At 40.9% G+C, this 19,752-nt stretch overlaps 1 protein-coding gene across 1 annotated transcript in view; it reads right to left on the reverse strand.

Annotated features, from left to right (window-relative positions):
* Positions 1–19,752, reverse strand: part of crhr1 (corticotropin releasing hormone receptor 1) — an 88,954-nt gene that overhangs the window by 58,519 nt on the left and 10,683 nt on the right. Inside the window, exon 5 of the mRNA XM_088905957.1 lies at positions 3,981–4,085. Coding sequence (XP_088762083.1) covers positions 3,981–4,085 — 105 coding nt within the window. The remainder of the gene's footprint in view (positions 1–3,980; positions 4,086–19,752) is intronic.

Here is a 19,752-nt window from a genome sequence, read left to right on the forward strand (position 1 = left end):
ATATTATTAAGGAGAAACATTGCATTATTATTTCAGGATGTCTCAGACATTGATCCAGTGGAATTGCTTTATTCCGCAATTCTCCCAACACCGTAAGAGGGAATTCAAAGGGATGTAGGCATGCAAATAGAGGAAATGCCTCCTGGAGCCAGCACTCCTCCTGCAGAAAACAGCTCCTTCTGTCACAACACAAAAGAGGCAGACAGACCTAGAAGAGAGGGATTTACACCCAGTGACAATTGATTGTGTCTGTTGGACAGTACATGACCACTGTTCTTGTGAAAACAACTCAGATCAGTCCTTGTACTGATGCAACTCTAATGAGTACCTGCCAGTGAGCACTAAGGACAGTAAATCAAACTAGCTTGCCGAGCAAGCAAAAGTCTTTTAAGGCTTTAACAGCTTTGAAACACTTTCCGGTCTTATAAAAAAATATATAATTCCCCTAGCTCCAAGAGCATGCCTGACTATCCGTAAAATTTTCATTAACCTTTAATTGGCATGTCAACTGCATTGTTAATGAGACAGAGACGAATATGTAATACCTTAGACTGAATGCCAAACTGAAAAATCTACTTATCCGGTTCAAGGCCAGAATAATGAGTTTTGCTCATGAGAACATTGGATTTACAAAAGCATATGATGATTCCAGCGAGGACAAGCATGACAACATTCAGGAGAGGAAGAACTGGAAACTTCGGTTCTGACTTAGCTGTCAGCTTGGAAAGCAGGAGAGATTGGAACAGAGGAGAAGAATATCTAGATGAGTCTCGTTTCAATACTACTGTATGAAAATTAGATATAATGGAGACCGAATATCATCTTCAGTATCTATCTATTCTATTCTATTTGGTATGGCCCCTCAGCTAGCAATGCAAAATGAGCTTGTCCATGCGATATGATGACTGACTCTTGGGGTAGCATAAAGTAGGCCAGCAGTGCAGCCCCAGTTCTTACACGGCACTCTGGCTGTGCAGTCAGAGCAGAGCTGGGACTGCAATCTGTGGTCTTGATTGTCTGCCGCCCTGACACAGAATCAGTTTACCTGCACCCTTTTGCTAATGGTGCAGTACACGTCAGTAAGGATAACAAGGAGGCCCACTGTGAATCTAACACAAACTGTGCCCAAATCCCTCATGCTAAAATGAACTCTAATCCTTAAAACTCACTCTAAGCCTATGCACAATCCCAGCGCCTAATGCCAGCTAAAACATTCACCTAACCCCAAGACTCTCAGTAATCCTAATCACAATTCCAGCACTTACAACAATTCTATTTCAATTACCCAGAGCTGATTCCCAACCACACTCTAACCTTGACCTGAACATTCATCCTAGCAGATCCTAACTGGAACCTATTAACCAAATTCTAAATATTACACCTCCTCACATCCCTACTCTCAACACTGCTCAGCAGCTCCAAACCCGATTTCATCATAGGCATTGTTTTGCTTTTTTCAAATTGAGATTTAAAAGCATCAAACGCTTCTTCTCCTCCAGTCTTTGACAGCAGGGGGTCTAATACAAGCCACATTGGGCAACTCGCAGTCCTGCTTGTTTGAAGTGATTTGCCATGGTTTATTGCTCAAGCCCCATTATTTATGACACACTTCCAGATTGTTTTCATTTGCAGTGATGCAAGACATCCGGGAGACTGAAGAAACAAAATGTAATTGTAATGGATCCCAAGAGCCTCCAGTCCAGATTTACCCAGTCTTTTAAAAATCAATTTGCCATAAAGAGAGCTTGGGAATATATACATACATTGAATTCGAAACTGGAAATCAAAACCAGCCTGGAGATCCTTATGACTATAAAGCCTCTTTAGAATGCCAGATTAAATAAAATGACTAAAATTACTAATGCTATTAAATGTCCAGATTCTTCAAATAGATTGTCTACGCCATTTCCTCACACAGTTGGATAGCATTGGAGACCAGAGAAAATGACCCAAACTGCATTGTAGCTGCAAACGGCATTGTATGTCCACTCCCCGGTGAGTGGGCCTGTGTCAGGTTTGTAGAGGTCACTCTGGAGTTGGGCTTCTGGAGTGAGCAAAGCTAAGGAAGAGCTGACAGTGTGCATGCCCGTATTAGGGTGATGCCAGGCACCTGGGATAGGGTCAGGGTGACCAAAACTGCACTGCACTGGCATTTGCGGCATAGGGGCTCTAACGTGTGTTTGGACTGAGGTCAGAGGTGCAGCTTCAGAAGGGGAGGTTTGAATGCCTTTGAAACATTTCCCAATGGGTTGGGGAAGTTTTGTTACAGCAGCTGAGCTAGCCAAGTCTGCAGGAAGACAACAAAACATACCTAGAAGAGCAGCTAAAAGGCAGTTCTCTGCAAGACACCTGAATGATGCATCACACTAGCGTCTTCTCTGATTATCTCTGGACCACTGAAGTACAGTGTTAGTGAGCCAAGTGCTTGATTATGTTAATGGCTGATGCCTTCTTAGTGTCTAGGACAAGGATAGCCCGTCCTTTCCTGCCCATAACCCATATCAATGCAGAATAGTGTACAGCCAGCTTTTTGATAGCCTGCTTAACAATATCCAATTCAAATTTGTTATTAATATCTGACGGTGACAAAGAATTGATCAAATGTTTCAGACTGATTGATATGTTACAATTCATGGGAGCAGGCAGAGACCCCATCTGATTCAAAATAGTTTCCTAGTTTGCTGGCATATAAGAAGACACGCAGACTAACCTGTGCCCCCTCAGTATCTGTCAATACATTTTTTAAGTTTGTTGAAGGGATGCATTAGAGGTGCTTACAAGCGAGAGACCCAGGTGAAAATTATACCGGTGATGTAAAGGAAGATGATCAAAGAATAAACCTCACAAATGACCAAAGTGACTTTAAAAACCAACGCAAATAGCATGCTTTTTAAATTTTTCATTCTTGGAACCTTTTTTTTGGGGCGGTTGATCCTTTAGTGCTTTGTCTGCTATCGGAGAAGACAAGAAAGAACACAATAAGAATGCCTTGAAGGTCATCTCAGAAAGGCTCATTTGTAATGATCTGAAACCAATTGCGTGAAAAAGGGTTAAATCATATCTGGGAGGCCTGGCTTTTCTGAATAACGTGAAGTTTAATCCAATTTTCAAAAACTGGTGCCAGATTTACGCCTGAATTGAGAGGGCAGAGAATGAAAAAAAAATCTCAAGAAGGAATCTGCCCTCCTGAGACATAAGCTGCTTTATTTATTTTGATTTTTTTAATGAAGTTCTAAAGCCCTGTCACTGTTCGGCGTGTTGGAGGAAAAGTCAATCTCTGTATTTTAAACGTAAGCTGTATTTTTAGTCCATACACTGCATAATTAGAGCATCTTGAACTGTTCATCCCAGTACTAGCTTTCCTGTGACTCTGATGTATACTGTATCGCTTTATTCCTTAAAGTACAGAGTACAGAGCTGCACTTTTCAAAATGGTGCAGGCATATGCAAAAACATATTTGGCCTGGCTGTATCGTTGGATGTGAAGGTGCAACAGTTTTTTTAAAAAAAATCAATTTTTAGTAGGGAAAAATTGGAATGGTGCTTTTTTCACTACACTGAGCACAGAGCCACACTGCTATAAAACACATTTCACTCCAGTAAGAACCATGATCAAGCTCATTCATTTTATCAGCGGAGTCTGAGAAAGTTCTGCAATACACAAATATGATGATCACCTCATAAACCACCATAAACATCAATATTAGCACCATGCTTCTGAAACTGAATATTTTTTCTTAATTTAAGAGTAAATGTTTTGTACATCAGTGTGTGCACATTCATCAGAGACCTCTTTGAGTTATTGAACTCTCATCCCTCCTAACAAGTGGTGATGTTCCAGCAAGTGGTATAATTGTGAATGCATTGCCAGCCCATTGCGGGGGTATTTCAGGGTACGAGCCATTCAAAAGCTGGCTGTAGCAACACACTGAACATGTGAAAAAGAATGCTTTTGCTGTATGGTCAGGAGTACCTTTAACAAAGAGGGTTAACCTACCTGTGAGGTTTCCAGATACGATGAGCAAAGCATCACAGGACAGTTCTGCAACGGTGCGTGAGACCAGGGTAATCCAAAGAACAAACACCTGCAGACCCCCAAAAAAGAGAGAGCTTATTACTTTTCTTACTTTTTATTTTAGTCTTGATTTGAGACTAGCTGGTAAACTGGCTCAGATTAGGTTTTTGGAAGGACACATGCCAAAGAAATGAAAAGCAAACATATGTTATTAGTACAGTAAAGATTTTGAGCTGGCACTCCGTATTTCGATACAAGATGTGGAAGATTTATGGAATGGATACATATTTTCCATGTCCTCCCAAGTTACTCGGTCGCTGAGCTGAAGCTCTAGGGGAAAAAAAAGGTCTTGCAGAAGCCATTTCCAAGACATGGAATTGTTGTTTAGAAACAGTTCATGGCGAGAAAAAAAGCAACCTACATTTAGTATAGTTTGTCTTCACCCATTGTTTTTTTAAAGGAAAAATCCAACAAATCATTTTATTGATCTGTATTAAAACCCCAACAGCAACTCAAACTTCCATAATATATATATATAACTGTACACTTTATACCTCTGTAATACTTCTAATAACATCTGAAGGCCTGTTTTTAATATACTGTATTTAATTGAGTTTTGAGTCTCTGATTTTTATCTGCAAAGCAATTCCGTCCTTGGTATTTTCTCATCAAATCTACTACAGCTGCTTCATTCTTTTTCTGCTAATTCTGCACAGCTTATACCTGCATCTGTAACGCAAACTCTCCAAATGGTCAGAAGCCTTGTTATAAAGGGTATTCCCCCACATCTACGCCACGAGTGCACAAGTACTCAGAATGCATAACCAGAACATTGGGATACTTTGCAGTTGACCACAGTGAAGAAAGACAGCTTAAATGAGGTTGACTGCAGTTGTCCTGGATAAGAAACCCTAGTCAGAAGCCATATCACCCTGCAACTCACAGCTGGCAGCCCCACTGAAGCTCAGCAGGTGTGAGCCTGGCCAGTAACTGGATGGGAGACTCCTGGTAAGGTTGTCCCTGAAAGAGGGCCAGCAGGGGGTGCTCACCCTGTGGTCTATGTGAGTCCTAATGCCCCAGTATATTGATGGGAACACTATTCTGTAAAAGGGTGTGTCCTTTGGATGAGATGTAAAACTGAGGTCCTGACTCTCTGTGGTCATTATAAATCCCAGGGCGATTCTCGAGAAGAGTAGGGGTGTAACCCTGGTGTCCTGGCCAAATTTTCTATTGGCCCTTACCAATCATGGCCTCCTAATAATCCCCATCTATGAACTGGTTTCATTACTCTGCTCTCTTCCCCACTGAGAGCTGGTGTGTGGTGAGCGTTCTGGCGCACTATGGCTGCCGTCACATCATCCAGGTGGGGCTACTGGTGGTGGTGGAGGGGATCCCCATTACCTGTAAAGCGCTTTGAGTGGAGTGTCCAGAAAAGCGCTATAGAAGTATAAGCATTTATTATTATTATTATCTCCTGATCGTGGCCTTTTATGTAAAAGAGACTTCTTCCCTCTACTTAATAGAAATCTTCTATCATGTACTGAGGCTGCAGTTTGTATCTAATACACAAGTAGTCTTAGCCATGTTTGTGTCTTAGGCTCAGGTCACGTTCAGCTGCACCTCAAAATGAAGGACGAGAGATGTTGACTCCACTCTAAGGACCAGTGTACTGTAGATAGAGGCCTAGGACTGAAGGGTTGTGGGTTCATATCCCAGATGGGACACAGCTCTTGTTCTCTCAAGCAAGGAGGTTCACTTGTATTGCTTCCAGTGCAGTCTCTTGGTTGTCATTGTTAATGACATTTTTGCACTCTGTTGACATAGCTGGTAAAATAGAGGAATAAAATATCCTTTTTAACTTTTTCCCAAATGAAAGCATTGTAAAGCCACAGTAGTTTTGTTCTTGCTATTTCATCCGTTGTTTTAATGGCATTTAATTAAACTGCTCCAAGTTGACTTTTGTAAACTTTTTGTGAGTTCGGAAGCTACTTCAGTTCAAATCTATCTCCCAGGGCAAACTGAACCCAACACAACACCAGACTTTACTATGATAAAATTATTTTGCATGTCTTAAAAGTGAAATTCCAAGGAGAATAAATTATTTCCTAGGTCAAATACCTGATAACGTGGGGCAGAGAGGTGTCTCTTGGATGAGGGTAGTGCGTATTCAAAGTGGAGGGGTGTTTAAGATCTTTGCTAGGACTGTGGGTAGAGATCCTATTTGTTGAGACTGTAGGTGATGTGAAAATCTGATGTGCATGAAATGAATCCACATAGTACTATATAGAAACTACAGTATACAGTACCATAACCATTTAGGAATCTGTTCTATCCCAAAAAAGGACCATTCCTCTAAATGCTCCAATACCAGTTCAGAGAAGTAGACTGTGATTATTTACATAACAGAAAATGTTCCAAAACACAGATCCTAATTTCATTACGGTCACCAGTTATAATATGCAACTTCTCTACAGGTGGGCACTGTTATTTAGTAGTGCTCTTCTGAAAATTGAATTTTTTTCTCCTCCAAAACTGCTGAATGTAGATGAATATTTTCTACATTTCTTATGCACATTTTCTTTGATTTGAGAACAGACGCCCAGTGAATTCATGTAGGAGTAAACAGGTGAGGTGTGCAGTGTAATGTGTTTGTTTCTCCGATCCAGAATGAGCAATCTTAATTATTTTGCTGGCTGGTAGCAAGTAATCTTTAATTACCTACTTATTGCTTATACTTCAGTAGACAAAATTTGCACAAACAATTTTTAGGACATATTTGAGGGAATTGTGCCTTTTCCTGACAAAATATATTATGTAGAAAAGCCACATGTGTTTCTTTCTGTATGATTTCCAGCCTTTCAACAAAAAATATTTTCTCCTCAGCTGGAGTCATTTAGCATGATCAGTGTGACAAAGAAAGCTTGATAAACACATGAAAATTCCAGAATTCCCAAGAAAATGGCAGATTGTCCTGGATAAAACTGAAACTTTCACTGTAATTGTGATTAAGAAGCTATGGTGACTAAAGATCACTTAACCTTTGATACAGGCCATACGTAATTGGCATTTTTCTGATTCTACAGCTCTTATTTCGTCTTCATTAGTATTATTTTTAGTTGTAATAGTAAGGTGTTGTAGCATATCCCATCCAGCAGACTGCACAGAAGACAAGCTGAGCATTATTGTTAATTTGGGGATCTGAATTCATGTTGCATACTTCTGCATTGCACTTAGCTAGTGCTTTAGGGACTATGAGAGCTTGGACAGATTGTACTGTTTGTTTGACTGAATCTATTTTGTTAGCTTATTTGCTTTGACAAATGCTCAGATCCACGTCAACTGGCAACTCAACAGGCCAACATTAAGTGCAGGTCTGAGAAAGAAATCGAGTTGCTACTTTAAAGTAAATATTTAATCAATTTATCAAATGACAATAAGGCAAGCACAGGCTGGAGGAGGCTGCAGGCAAGTGGAAATACAGTAAGTACCAGCACAACTGCGAATTTCTGTCAGCATGTGGTGAGCACAACAAACTCAGTATAAGAGGGATATGGGTTTGAGGCATGATTATTGCATTCCATAAAATGTGATGTGATTGTCTAAAGAATGCAAGTCGCTATTTGATCCAACGATCTCATCCAGCCATTTCTTGAAAGAAGAGAATGCATCAGCATTAGCAACAAGGCTTATAAACTTGTTCCATACTCCCAGAAGTGCCTCCTGCTTTCAGTCCTAATGTACTTTCCCTTCGTTTCCATTGCTCTCCAAGAGTTTCTGAGAGCACGACTGCCTGAGAATATGGGGAATGGGAAGCCCCTCCACTTCAATGCCCATGTGATTAAGAGTGCACTTTCCCATCTGCAGTTGTAAAGCAGTAAAACTGCTGCAGCCTTCTGCAAAACTCTGGCTGTAAACTTTCATAAGGAAATACTGTAGATCACAAATTTGTAGAAGCATTTTTTGCATGATTTCTGTGGCTTTGCCATGGTCTCTGCATGTCTTCATTGCCCACTGCTATGCCACAAGACAATTCTTTTAAATGCTGTTATGTTTAAGTTAATATACTAAAGTCTTCCCATGGACCATTGCAGTGGAGCACAGTGAAGGCATATTATAGGTAGGTAGGTCCTTTTTCAGGCCATAAAGGCCCACGGGGGAATGGGGGGCAAGGGCCACCATTTTTCTTGACCATCCGACACTGGCGGTGGAGACGATGTGGTCAGCATCACACTCCAGCCGGCCTATTACCCCCAGTAGGGGTAACCCCCGGTACTCACTTGTAAACCAGGCTGATTGGACCTGGGAGCTGTCTGGAAGGAATTAGAGCAAATTACATCACTTGCCCCTTCCTGGGATTGAACCTAGGACCTTCCGGTCAGGAGCTAGATGCCCTTGCCGTCTGAGCTACCACATCTCGAAGACATAGTATAGCTATAGGAAACAACAGTGGTAAAAGTGGGGAAAAAAAACTACAGGAACATTACTAAGGTGAATTTCCATTAGGGTTCTGACAATGGTTCTGCTCAGCTCTGCTGATGCTTCTGTCATCAATGTTATAGTTGTAGTATCAGTTAATGACTAGAAAGTATCAGTATACCATAGGCTGCTTGCAAATTCAACCACATCTGCCAAAGATACAGAGTCACAGTTCACAGAGCTACCCATTCACTTGTCCAATGTCATTTCTCTGGATGCTGCATCAGGACTCATTAGGACATCAGGATGCCAAACCAGATCCAAAAACAATGTATAATTCAATACTAAGCCATCATTTCCTTCTAGGTAAAGATGAAGGCTATTAATATTAATACATACTTATTAAATTTAATGAATATTAATCAAACACAAATATTTCTATTGACATCTAGCTTCATGGCAAACATCTACCCAACAATGACTGATGGGAGTGTCCTGCAATATTTCACCAGTTTTATCCATGCACTTCACTCCAAAACATTACAAAAGACCAATGAGATTCTTCGATCAGTCAGTTGTGTTTTATTCATCTACTGTAGCACACGCAACCATTTTCTAAACACGTCTTCCAATTCAGGGTCACAGGAGAGCAGGAGCCCGTTCCAGCAAGCAACATGTGCACAGCAGGATAGTCTCTGGACAGACTGCCACTCTGTCACATGGCAGACAGATGCAAACACAGAGACACCAGGGCCTGTTTTGCCAAATAACCTACCAGGGTGTTTTTCAGACTGTGGGAGGAAACCCACACGAACACAAGGAGAACATACACACTCCCCACAGACAGCACCCCAGGTCAGGATTGACCCCTGAGCCTCAGCGCTGTGAGGCAGCAATGCTAGCCCCTGCTAGATCCTGCTTGTCTTTTGAGTTGTGGTATTGACACTAGACAATGCTTCCTTGACAATATGAGAGAAATGCCACAGGGCCATACTTTTTCCTAACTAGAAACAGAGCCATGCTCATGGTTGCCACGAATTTGTATTTGCACTTTCCTAAAAAAGCTTTTTGTTGTTGTTGATGAGCATGAAATTAGAAACATAAAAGCTTCTTTGCAGGACACGGTAAAACATGGTTTCAAAGACACAACTCGAAATGTTCACATCTCCAGCACATCTCGCCGAATGTAAACCAGTCAGCCACTGTGAAAGCTTTCCTACCGTAGTCCAACAAGCGCTCTTTTCAGCATTTGCCTTATGTAAGGCCATCTAAGCAAATGTCTGTCATTAAAAATATATATTTATATTCAAACATCCGTGCACCGTGCATACTGTACAGTTTATGTAAATATTTTTAGAGTAGGAGGGAGTTTTAGTCCGAAATGTCCTGAAACAATTGTTTTTTTTGGTGTGCAACTCACAAATGAATTTTTTCAGCTATATGTGCATACTATTAGAACATTAGAACAGCTGTGCAAATCTTAAATCCAGTGCTCTAAGCACACATACTGTAGTTTTAAACACAGGGATAAAAATACTATGATTCACAGCACCAGGGAATCCTGGTGGATTTGAACTGCTATTTGCTGTTGGGTAATTACAGATTAACATCTGAGCACATAGCAAATGGTAGTCTGAAAAACCAATTTCTTATCTCTTTTACCCTCCCTGAGACCTGTTCATTTGAAATTGAAGGTGTAGGCAATTCGTCTATGCACTACTGTCTGGGACCAGCATTACAAGGAAACCTGTTCTTAATCTCTGGGTAATCCCTTTGTGTTGGGAAGTAATGGTTAAATATCTGCGTAATGTAGTCTGATACCTGTACTCTTCAGGGATTCCTGCAATCTCTTACCTACATGACCAAGGAAGTCATGGTCAGAGGCAGATTTGCCCATTATTTCGGCTTTCCTAACAAAACAAAGGACGTCATTTTCAATTAAACGTCAACAGCACACTTATTCTTGTATTGTGGCCACTGGGACATTAAAAACGTCAAAAAAAATAATTGGACAAAGCACATTGCTGACTAAGTTTGAGAAAGGTTTGAGAAAGCTGGGAAATATTATAGTTACTGATCTGGAAACAATCTGCTCCCAGGATGGATCCTGGTTCAAATCCAAATGAGGAAGAGTGGAGGGGAAAAGTGAAGTAAATGCAACATCACATTATATTCCTTCCCTGTTGTGCCTCTGCAGAGGTGCTGGAGCAAGAAACAAGGAACTCAAAACAGCACATCAGAGACCAAGGCTCCTGCATCTTAATAAGGGCCCGCCAAGAGGGTCCTTAGGCTTGTTGGAAATGTGGTTCCCAAGATGGAACTGGGATTTGATCACAACCAGAAAAACCTCGCTGTCAGTTTCATTGTGTGTTACGATTAGCTACAGGCTGTTTTTTTTTATTTTCCCATTTTTGTGGACAACCACGAGAAAGGTCTGTGCTTGTTAAGACAGTGCTTGGTTTTTGGTCCAGCACGATGAGCCAAAGCTCTCCCTCTGAGCACCTTGGCCTTGCTTTCACAGATGCAATCAACACAAGACTGCACGTGACTCATTAGAAAGTTACCTATTAAAACAGCAGCAAAAAGTAGGGCAGGGATCTCAGGGCTTGAATGCCTGGGAGAAAAAATGTGCATGGAAATTCAAAAGCTGCAAAAGGACCTTGACTGCAGTTGGAAAAAAACATGATTTTTGTGCATTCACCATTTGCTGTCATAAATAAGGCATAATTTAACATCTAGTTTCAATGAGAATTAAACACTGGATATGACTGGTGTCCATTCCAAGGTGTAGCCTGCGCCCTTTGCTTGCTGGATAAACAGGATAAAGTCACTAGAATAATTGATAGATATCACTCTTTAGAAATCACTCTTTAGGCATCACCTGACAATAACTATAGCATTTACAGTAATTCTCTTTGCAAGTACGAATTTAGTATCACTTCGGGTAGAGTAAAGAGACTAGAGTAGTGTATTGCCATATGTACATGTGCACTGGAATTCTTATTCACACTGATCTCTCAGGACATGCACAGTACAGCACACGACACAGTAGAACAGACAACACCACACAATGTAGACAGTACATTACAAAACGGTACCTAATAAATCGTGGTAGTGATTCCTCATAGCTCTAGACTCCTGGGTTTAAACCCATTTGGAGTTAGCTTCAATATTCATTACAGTTTATTAATTAGTGAACAGCCAAAATTCAAGGAAAACTACTCACTAATACTTGATACTGAGTCTTACATGACACCTGAGGATCAGAGCACAACAGTTCTTGAATATAAATGTCTGCATAATGTTAACTGTGTTGTAACAGAATGTTACTAATTCTGCAGCTGCAGACAAGCCCTTCATTAAGTAAATTCAGTGCATTAACTGGATACAGAATAAGTTCCAGTACCCCCTTCTGCAAATGCTGTTAAAATATTTGATGGAAACAACCTGGTAAAAACAACACAACTGAGAAGCTCTTTCACGACAGATTAGAAAGACAGAAAGTTGCTTTACTTCAATTCAGTATCATTACAAACTAGGAAAATAACGATTCCCGTACTTGGTCAAAGACGGGCTCAAAATTTGTAACATCAAAGTAATTGGACGGGAATGGAGCTCAGGATTTTTTTTCTTATCTCATCTCAATGCATTAACATACAGGATAAAAAAGCACAACCATATTATAGTCCATCAAGAATTATACTCAGATGTGTTTTATATATAACAAGATACAAATTGTAAACAGTGGAGATATTAGGTCATTCATGTAGTTCCATGAACCGTTACGAACAAGAAGTCCCAGTACAGAAAACTCGGTAAATCACATATGCTGGTAATTTGTACTGGATGGTACTGGCCCAATTCAAGTGAGAGGTTTTTAGTTTGCTAATGCTGGAATGGAGGTTGGATGAGACTGGCTGAGCAGTGTTCATAAAGGACAAAAGTTTGTATTTATAGCAGTCTGATGAATGGCGTAATGTAACACAATTTCAGAAAGAGGTCAATTCTAACCCTCTAAATTTTCTGCTAAACACTCGCAAGCACCCACAAGTCTGTGTATTTTGTGTTGCCCCTCCTCCCCAACTTCACCATTGCAGCTGCCTCCATGACTTATTCCTCATAAGTGAGGGGGGTTTTGAGTATGCTAATCTGCGGCCAGTGCCATCCTTTCCTCAGCCAGGAGAGGTGATGCTGAAGCATTATACACACTAAACTTTTAAACCTGAAGAAGACTCCACAGTCGAAAATGATCTGTCTCTTTTCTTGTCCTTTCAGCATGGAATAAAGCTTTACTTGTTTCTTTGCAGCCTGCGCATGCTGACACAGCTACCTACTTGAACATCTTTATATTTGTGGGCTTGTTGTGTCATTAGTAGAATTTGACTGAACTGCAGAATGGCTAATTGGCAGAAAAGTGGGAGCTTGTCTTTCTTTCAAACTTTAGTTATGGACTCCAGCTGGCTTACATGGAAGCAAAAGCCCCTGTTGGTGTACTCTTCTGTACAAACTGACTTCACTCTGACAAAACATGTACACAACTCCACCCTAATCCAATGGTCAATCATGACATCTTGAAGTCACTGAAACATATCCTTTCTCGGGAGACGCTACAGAAGTATTGACGCTTGTATGTGTCCTGTCAGTTCCATTTAGTTTTAAATTGTATTTATTTACACAAAGGGGAATATTGAAAGATACAAGTTGAAACCCCTAAACAGTAAAACATGGCAACTGAGTACTATTTTTAGAAGAACGGATAGAGAGACTTATTAAATTATCTTTAAATTGGAATATACATCGGGCAATAACAAGAGAGGAGAACGGAAGAAATAAAAGCCATGAAATCTTGTATCAGTTCTGCTTTGCTTATTATAAGAACAAGGATTATTGTTGTTTTCTCTTCCCTCAAACTAAACATTTCAAAGTATTGGGACCATATGTCAGCCTTAATCTCTAAAATTGGTTTGGGTCCATTATATTACATTATATGGGCTACTATAACGTTATTAAAAATAAACTTCATTTTTGGAAAAATGTAGTCAAGCAAAGATGGTATTTGGCAGAGCTGTCCTTCCACCATTGACGTGTTGTAAAATGTAATTAAGAATGAGCAACGTGGAGCATCAGTTAAGCGATAAGGTCTCTGAAAGGTCCTCTACCATATGTTTCCCATTTGGCAGCATCTGTAGGCATTCTCTTTTCGATCTCAAGTGGCGAAGCCAACCGTTTAAGCTTGAAGAACAGATCACTTTGGGAAGAACTCGACTGGTACTGGACTTGCACGTTCTGCCTCCAGCTGAGAGTCGTTAATGGGCGACTGGCTCAGTGGAGAGAAGATTTCTAACAGATGGAGTTAAGAGCTAGAAACTTGAACAGGAGAGATTGTGGGAGGGGGTTGTCATTTATCAGTGCTGGTGAGGTACCATGCTTGCCTGCTTTTGGCCTGGTAAGTCTTTCAGAAATGCATAGGGTGACAGCAGATCGGCCTTTGCCTGTAGATTTCAGGATGACGACGAATTCCATGGTCACTTTGGGGCGAGAGGTGGGAAGCTGGCTCTTCTGAAGGCTGGGTGCAGTATGGATCAGTGAGAACATGGTTCAAGTGTGACTAAGAATATACAAGTAGAAGCTGGGTGTCCAGGGTAAAGCTTGATTGATGTAGAACACAAACTAAAAACCATCGGAGAGTTGCAAACAGGCTGACCACTGTGACAAAGTTAAGACTGTGTGTTATGTGTATACCTGTGATTCCCCCAGTTACTGTAGAGCATAGTCATCACTTCTCTGTGTCATCACAGAGACATGTGACCGAGCAAAGAGCAGATCCTACCTGACAGATCACTGTAGAAAGTGCTTCTAAAATAGCATGTCATAGATCGGTGCTCAGCCATTGCTGGTTTTTGAATGGACCCTGAATAACGATTGTGAAAGTCTGATCTTCTGTCTATCTTGACAAGGCTAGTGATTCCTGACTGCTCACTTACCATACTAAAGATTACAGATAATTCATGAGATGGGCAATAAAAAAGGTTACCCCGAGAGAGAGATCATTCAAAGTAGAAGAAAGCTGGAGTCCAGTCTACAAGTAATAAAAGTTATAAAAAATCTCAGAAAACCCCCAGCACTCTATCCAATATCTGTTAACAATGTTGAGAATGTCATCAGTATTAATACTGTCACTTAAGGGCCTCACAATTTATCACTCACACCAGCAATGGGCACTTTTTCTGCTATATATTGAATTATAGAATTCCTACCCAACATACAGTATATGAGTTTATACGATGGCTTACAAGAGAGTTCAAATGCCAAACAAGGACACCAGATTTGTTAATTTTATTTCAATTAGAAGAGCCCTGTGATTCTCAGGGCTGGAATATTGATCCCACATTTCCCTGATGTCATTTCTGCCATCTCTTGTTGGTTACAAGCAGGAGGTCAGTTCAGTTTATTTGTCATATGCACAAGTCCAATGAAACGCTTATTTGCATCTGTGCTCCAATACAAAGACCTTAAGGAAACATCAAACCACAGAACAGCAGCAGCATCAACAACAAAGTTAAATAACATACAACTTAAATACAAGCCAGCACAAGCAGTGTGAACAAAATCAGTGTGAGTCAGTGATAGAGGTAGAATTCAATTGTCTGTCTCTGAATCTGAAAGTTCGTGTCTTTATGCTCCTATAACACTCACCAGAGGGAAGGGGAGAGGAAAGTGAGAAACCTGTATGATTGTTATCCTTAGCGATACTTCCAGCCTTCCTGAGACAGCCAGGAGCTTCTGCAATTACTCTAAGTGAACGCCAAGGAAAATTTTACACTCCTTTGATAATCAAGTCTATGGACAAAAAAAAAACTTTCAAGTTGCAAGTTCACCATCATTTTTATTGTTGATTTCTTTTCCTTTCGATTTCCTTGGTTAGTTTACACTTGCATGATATAAATGAATACATAAGCAGGCTATTGTATTCCATTCCATTATATCTCCTTTAGAAAGCAGAAGATTTCTAGTTGATGTATTAAATGATAGGTTTGTTTTGTTTTTCAGAAAACTAAAATGCACTTGGTGTCTGGTAAAGCACACATGCACAAAACTGTCCTGACAGCAGACCCTAACAAAGATGAATGTGGATCTCTTTGCTACCAGGCTTTTTTGTTTTGGAGATTAATGTTTTTTTTCAGCTCTGATGTTATGACACCAGAACTGTGGGGAAAAAAATAGCAATAAAATTACACTCATCTCACTTGAATCTCAAACTGGAAAAAAAAATCTTTCTTAGCATCTTGTTCTTGTTAATCTTTTACAGTCCTGAGGACAAAAGGCGAAGGAACTTTCTGAGTTTGGACTTCTGTTTTTCCACCCATACTAAACCTTTAACTAGATGGACATCTAGGTGTGAAGATTTTTCAGGTGCCACTTCAAGCTCAGCAATGATCTTGAAAAATGGTTACAAATGAGAGATCATTCAGACAATCTAGAATTGGTTGTTAGTAAATAATTGATCCAAGGATCTTATCCTCCAATTCTTAAAGGAAACCATCAGCTTATGGTACTGCTGGGTAGCTTGTTCCATACTCCTACAGCCCTTTGGGCAAAGAAGTGCTGCCTCTCCTTGGTTTTAAAATCACTTCTACGCAGTGTACACTCCTGCCCTCTGGGTCATGTTTCACGGCTCGTTCGGAAGACGTCCACTGGGGTGACGTTGTGGGTGCCTTTCGAGGATTCTGATGACTTCTTTACAAGAACCCCCAGACAAAAGCGCTCTGCTCAGACTGCTCAGGCCTGTCGTTGAATCTCCGCAGGTGCTTTCAAAATGGGAATGGATGAGACTCTGCAGTCAATTAGCTACTAGATAACCAAACCATTAATGAATAGCCACCTCCTGTTTGTAACCATTAGAATGTCCTTAATTGCCGGTGTGTCCTCACAGATACACCTGAGCAAAATACAGAACTCAGGAAAGTGGCAGTAACAGCTGAAGAACAGAAACATTTTTATTGTTGATTTCTTTTCCTTTCGATTTCCTTGGTTACTTTACACTTGCATGATATAAATAGAATCAGAGTACACAAATTCAAATGACGTGCACCGGTCTTTAGCCAGTGTTTCGTTTTGTCTTTTTACTTACGCCCACCAATTTAAAACGGTAAAAACAATAGTGTTTTTCCCATGTCTCGGCTGACACAGTTACAAACCTCCCCCCTGCACACGGGAGAGACCGAGAAAGTGTAGTCTGACTCCTCCAACCTCCCCAGCTTCGGGATGCTAGTGTCTTAACACTGCCCAGGCAAAACGGCCTTTCACTGTGCTCAGCCCGAACTGGGAAATAGTCAACTCCTTCACCAACACCACAGCAGGCCTGCAGGCATCCAGGACACAGCAGGGGCCACTGTGCTGCGGAGAGCTGACACCAGGAAAATAAGACACAAACTGGAAAAACAACTCTCCAAAAATAAGCCAGGGATTGTTCTTGGCATGCCCATAAATGCTGTAAAAATGTCTTTAAAAATCTGGAATCTGGACTCTTGCAATTTGGAAGCACCAGCTGTTTTCACTTGACTCACAGCTCCCACCCTCATACCAGTATGGAGGAGATGGCGACCCTGCAAGCCTTTGTCAGAAGCGTGCACCCATCAGAGTGTATCATTATTTTATACACTACGAGCCTAACCGCAACCCACAGCACCCACAGCACCCACAGCCGGCTGGCTGCAGCTGGAGCACTGATGCCACTCTCACTGACAGTTCCATTACCAGGTCATGCCAGCTCACTAGTCACAGGGGTCACAGCTGCATGAAAAACCCAGGATCCGCCGGTGGCCTGAAGCCCACCCAGTCTTTGGGGCACTTGGCCAAAATGTGTACCAGCACTCCCTGTCTGGGACAGGAAATCCCTGTTTGAAGCCCAGGCCGAACCTGCGCTCAGGAAAAACCATTATTCTGAACCAGACACTGAGACGCCACTTAGAAAAAGAGATCATGATGTTTAAATTAAGGATATAACACAGCACTAACTCCGGGGAATCCTGTGGAATTTCAGATTCACGTTTACACTAAATTCATAATGCATTAACGAACGACCCTGGCCTTTTCAGAAGTACCTGCATTTAATGACAATACACTGGGAATTCTAATGATTTTAAAGAAACTTCCATCATGGTGCATCTTTTGCTTTTGCCTTGTTTTTTAATCTTTTAGGACCCTTTACTGCTCATTGTTTCTCCTGACTTGAAGAATGCAATTCAGTGGTTCACATAATGCTACTGGTGGTACTGTTTTGATGGCACTATTTTTGATCTTCAGTCAAAATTGAAGAACCTGGGGGTGACTACTGTAAGGCTCTACTCACTGGAGTACTGTATCTAAATCCACATTGAACAAACTACAGAATGTCCAGAGGTCAGCAGCCAAAATCCTGACCAGGTCAAGTGCAAGTGATCACATCACTCCTATCCTGGAGTCCTTGCACTGGCTTCCTGTTAGGTTTCGTGTGGACATCAAAATCCTTTGCTCACTTATGAGGCTCCATAGGGTTTGGCACCTTAGTACCCGTTTCAGTTACTATCATCCTACTCCCCACCTCTAATTCTGGTCTGCTGTCTGTCTCCCAAGCCCGTCTACACTCTGTGGGTGAGAGGGCCTTCTCCTGTTATGTTCCAAAGCTCTGGAGCTCTAAACCTAAGGATATCAGAGAGTCACCCTCCCTGAGCTCTTTCAAATCAAAGCTCAAAACCTTATTTTTTTAAAAATGTGAACACAGAAGAAGGTCCCATTACAAACTTCTATGTAAAAAAATACTCAGTTTCTGGCTAGGTATAAACAGAAAACAAATAAACTGCCTTCTACATTCATCTTCATAAAATGGACTGTTCCACTTGCCCACTTGCCCGAAGAAGTACACTTTATTTATGAAGGGAGAAGAGGAGAAATTAAAAGGACAGCTGAGATGCAGAACGTTCCTAACCTGATTCCAGGCCAGCTGGAAAAACTGTGTGAGGAATCGCATTGGATTGGTGCTGCTGTCAGCAAAACAAGAACTGACAAAAAAATGCGTTTGTTATAAAAGTCTCATTGTGCACTGAATAATGAAGCAAAGGTCTTAACCTGTAAATGCATCCAGTCATTAAGGATTGTCACAAAGGTCTAAGATGAAGGAATCAGTTCTGATTACCAAATGGGGTGGTTTTACCATGTTTAAGCGATACTTATACCATGAATCTATGTTTTGTTTTCCCTTCATTTCTTGTGGTTTGTAGTAGCATGATTTGTCGTGCAGTACCTGCCTGTGCTTGCTCATGAACCCACTGAGTCCCATCCTGCTTTCACTGTGCTTTCAAACAGATTCTTGTCTCAGTACCTACTGGCATGAGGGCACAGACATTTTCTGCCTTTGTTTCATTGTATTCCAAGCACGTGCCATAAATTAGTTTTTTTTCCTCCCGCGAAGTATAACTTTGACATCCCAATTGACCTTGATAACTACAGCTCTGTTCTTTAACATGGGGATATATACAGTATAGGGCTGTGATAAATAAAAGCAATACTGCTTGATGTTCAAAGAACAAGAGAGAACTACATTTTTAATGCCTGCAATTCCCTCTGTATTTAATTATCCAGGGATGCTCAGGCCTGTTAAAATGAAACAGGTTGTAATAAAACGCTGTAAAGACTGAGCAATGCAAAATTCCTGTCCCGATTTTGTCTTGCATATTTCTAATGAAAATTTTTTGCCTTTTTCCATTTAGCTGAAAACACCTCTGCAAATTAATAGAATCCAAAAGCTGCCTGCAAGATGTTTAATTTATACTCCACTTTTCTTTGAGACGTCAAAGAATAAAACACAAGGAGCTGTACTAAACCTTTTTGTTTCTTGTGTTCTGACATCAGTGCATAGCGTTCAATCTGCCTGCACAAAGCCACCCAACGTAGCCTAGAGTCTACATGTTAATCCAACATTCTCCGGCTTTCGTGCTGATAAAATTGGCTCTGTATATTTCCCTCCCTCCTTCTTCCACGAGAGACTTTAAAGACATTTGGAAACATAAGAACAGGCAGGGAATCAGAGGTGGTTTCCTCTTTTAAGCCCACAAAGCTCTGACTTCAGTATTCTAAGCAGCTGATACGTATTCCAGATTCACAGTAGAGGAATGTCAGAATCATGATGTCTGACAGATTGGGAGCAGCTGACCTTTAGAAAGCTGTTAAAGCACATCTTCATATGGTCAGATAGACTGAGCAACAGCATAAACCTCCCATCACCTCAGTAGCTCATTGTCCGAAAAGGAAGCCTACAGCTATTGTGTAAGTCAATTCATAGA

The sequence above is a fragment of the Atractosteus spatula genome, chromosome 26 (genome assembly GCF_055471065.1).
Source record: "Atractosteus spatula isolate fAtrSpa1 chromosome 26, fAtrSpa1.hap1, whole genome shotgun sequence".
In the NCBI taxonomy this organism is placed as follows: Eukaryota; Metazoa; Chordata; class Actinopteri; order Semionotiformes; family Lepisosteidae; genus Atractosteus; species Atractosteus spatula.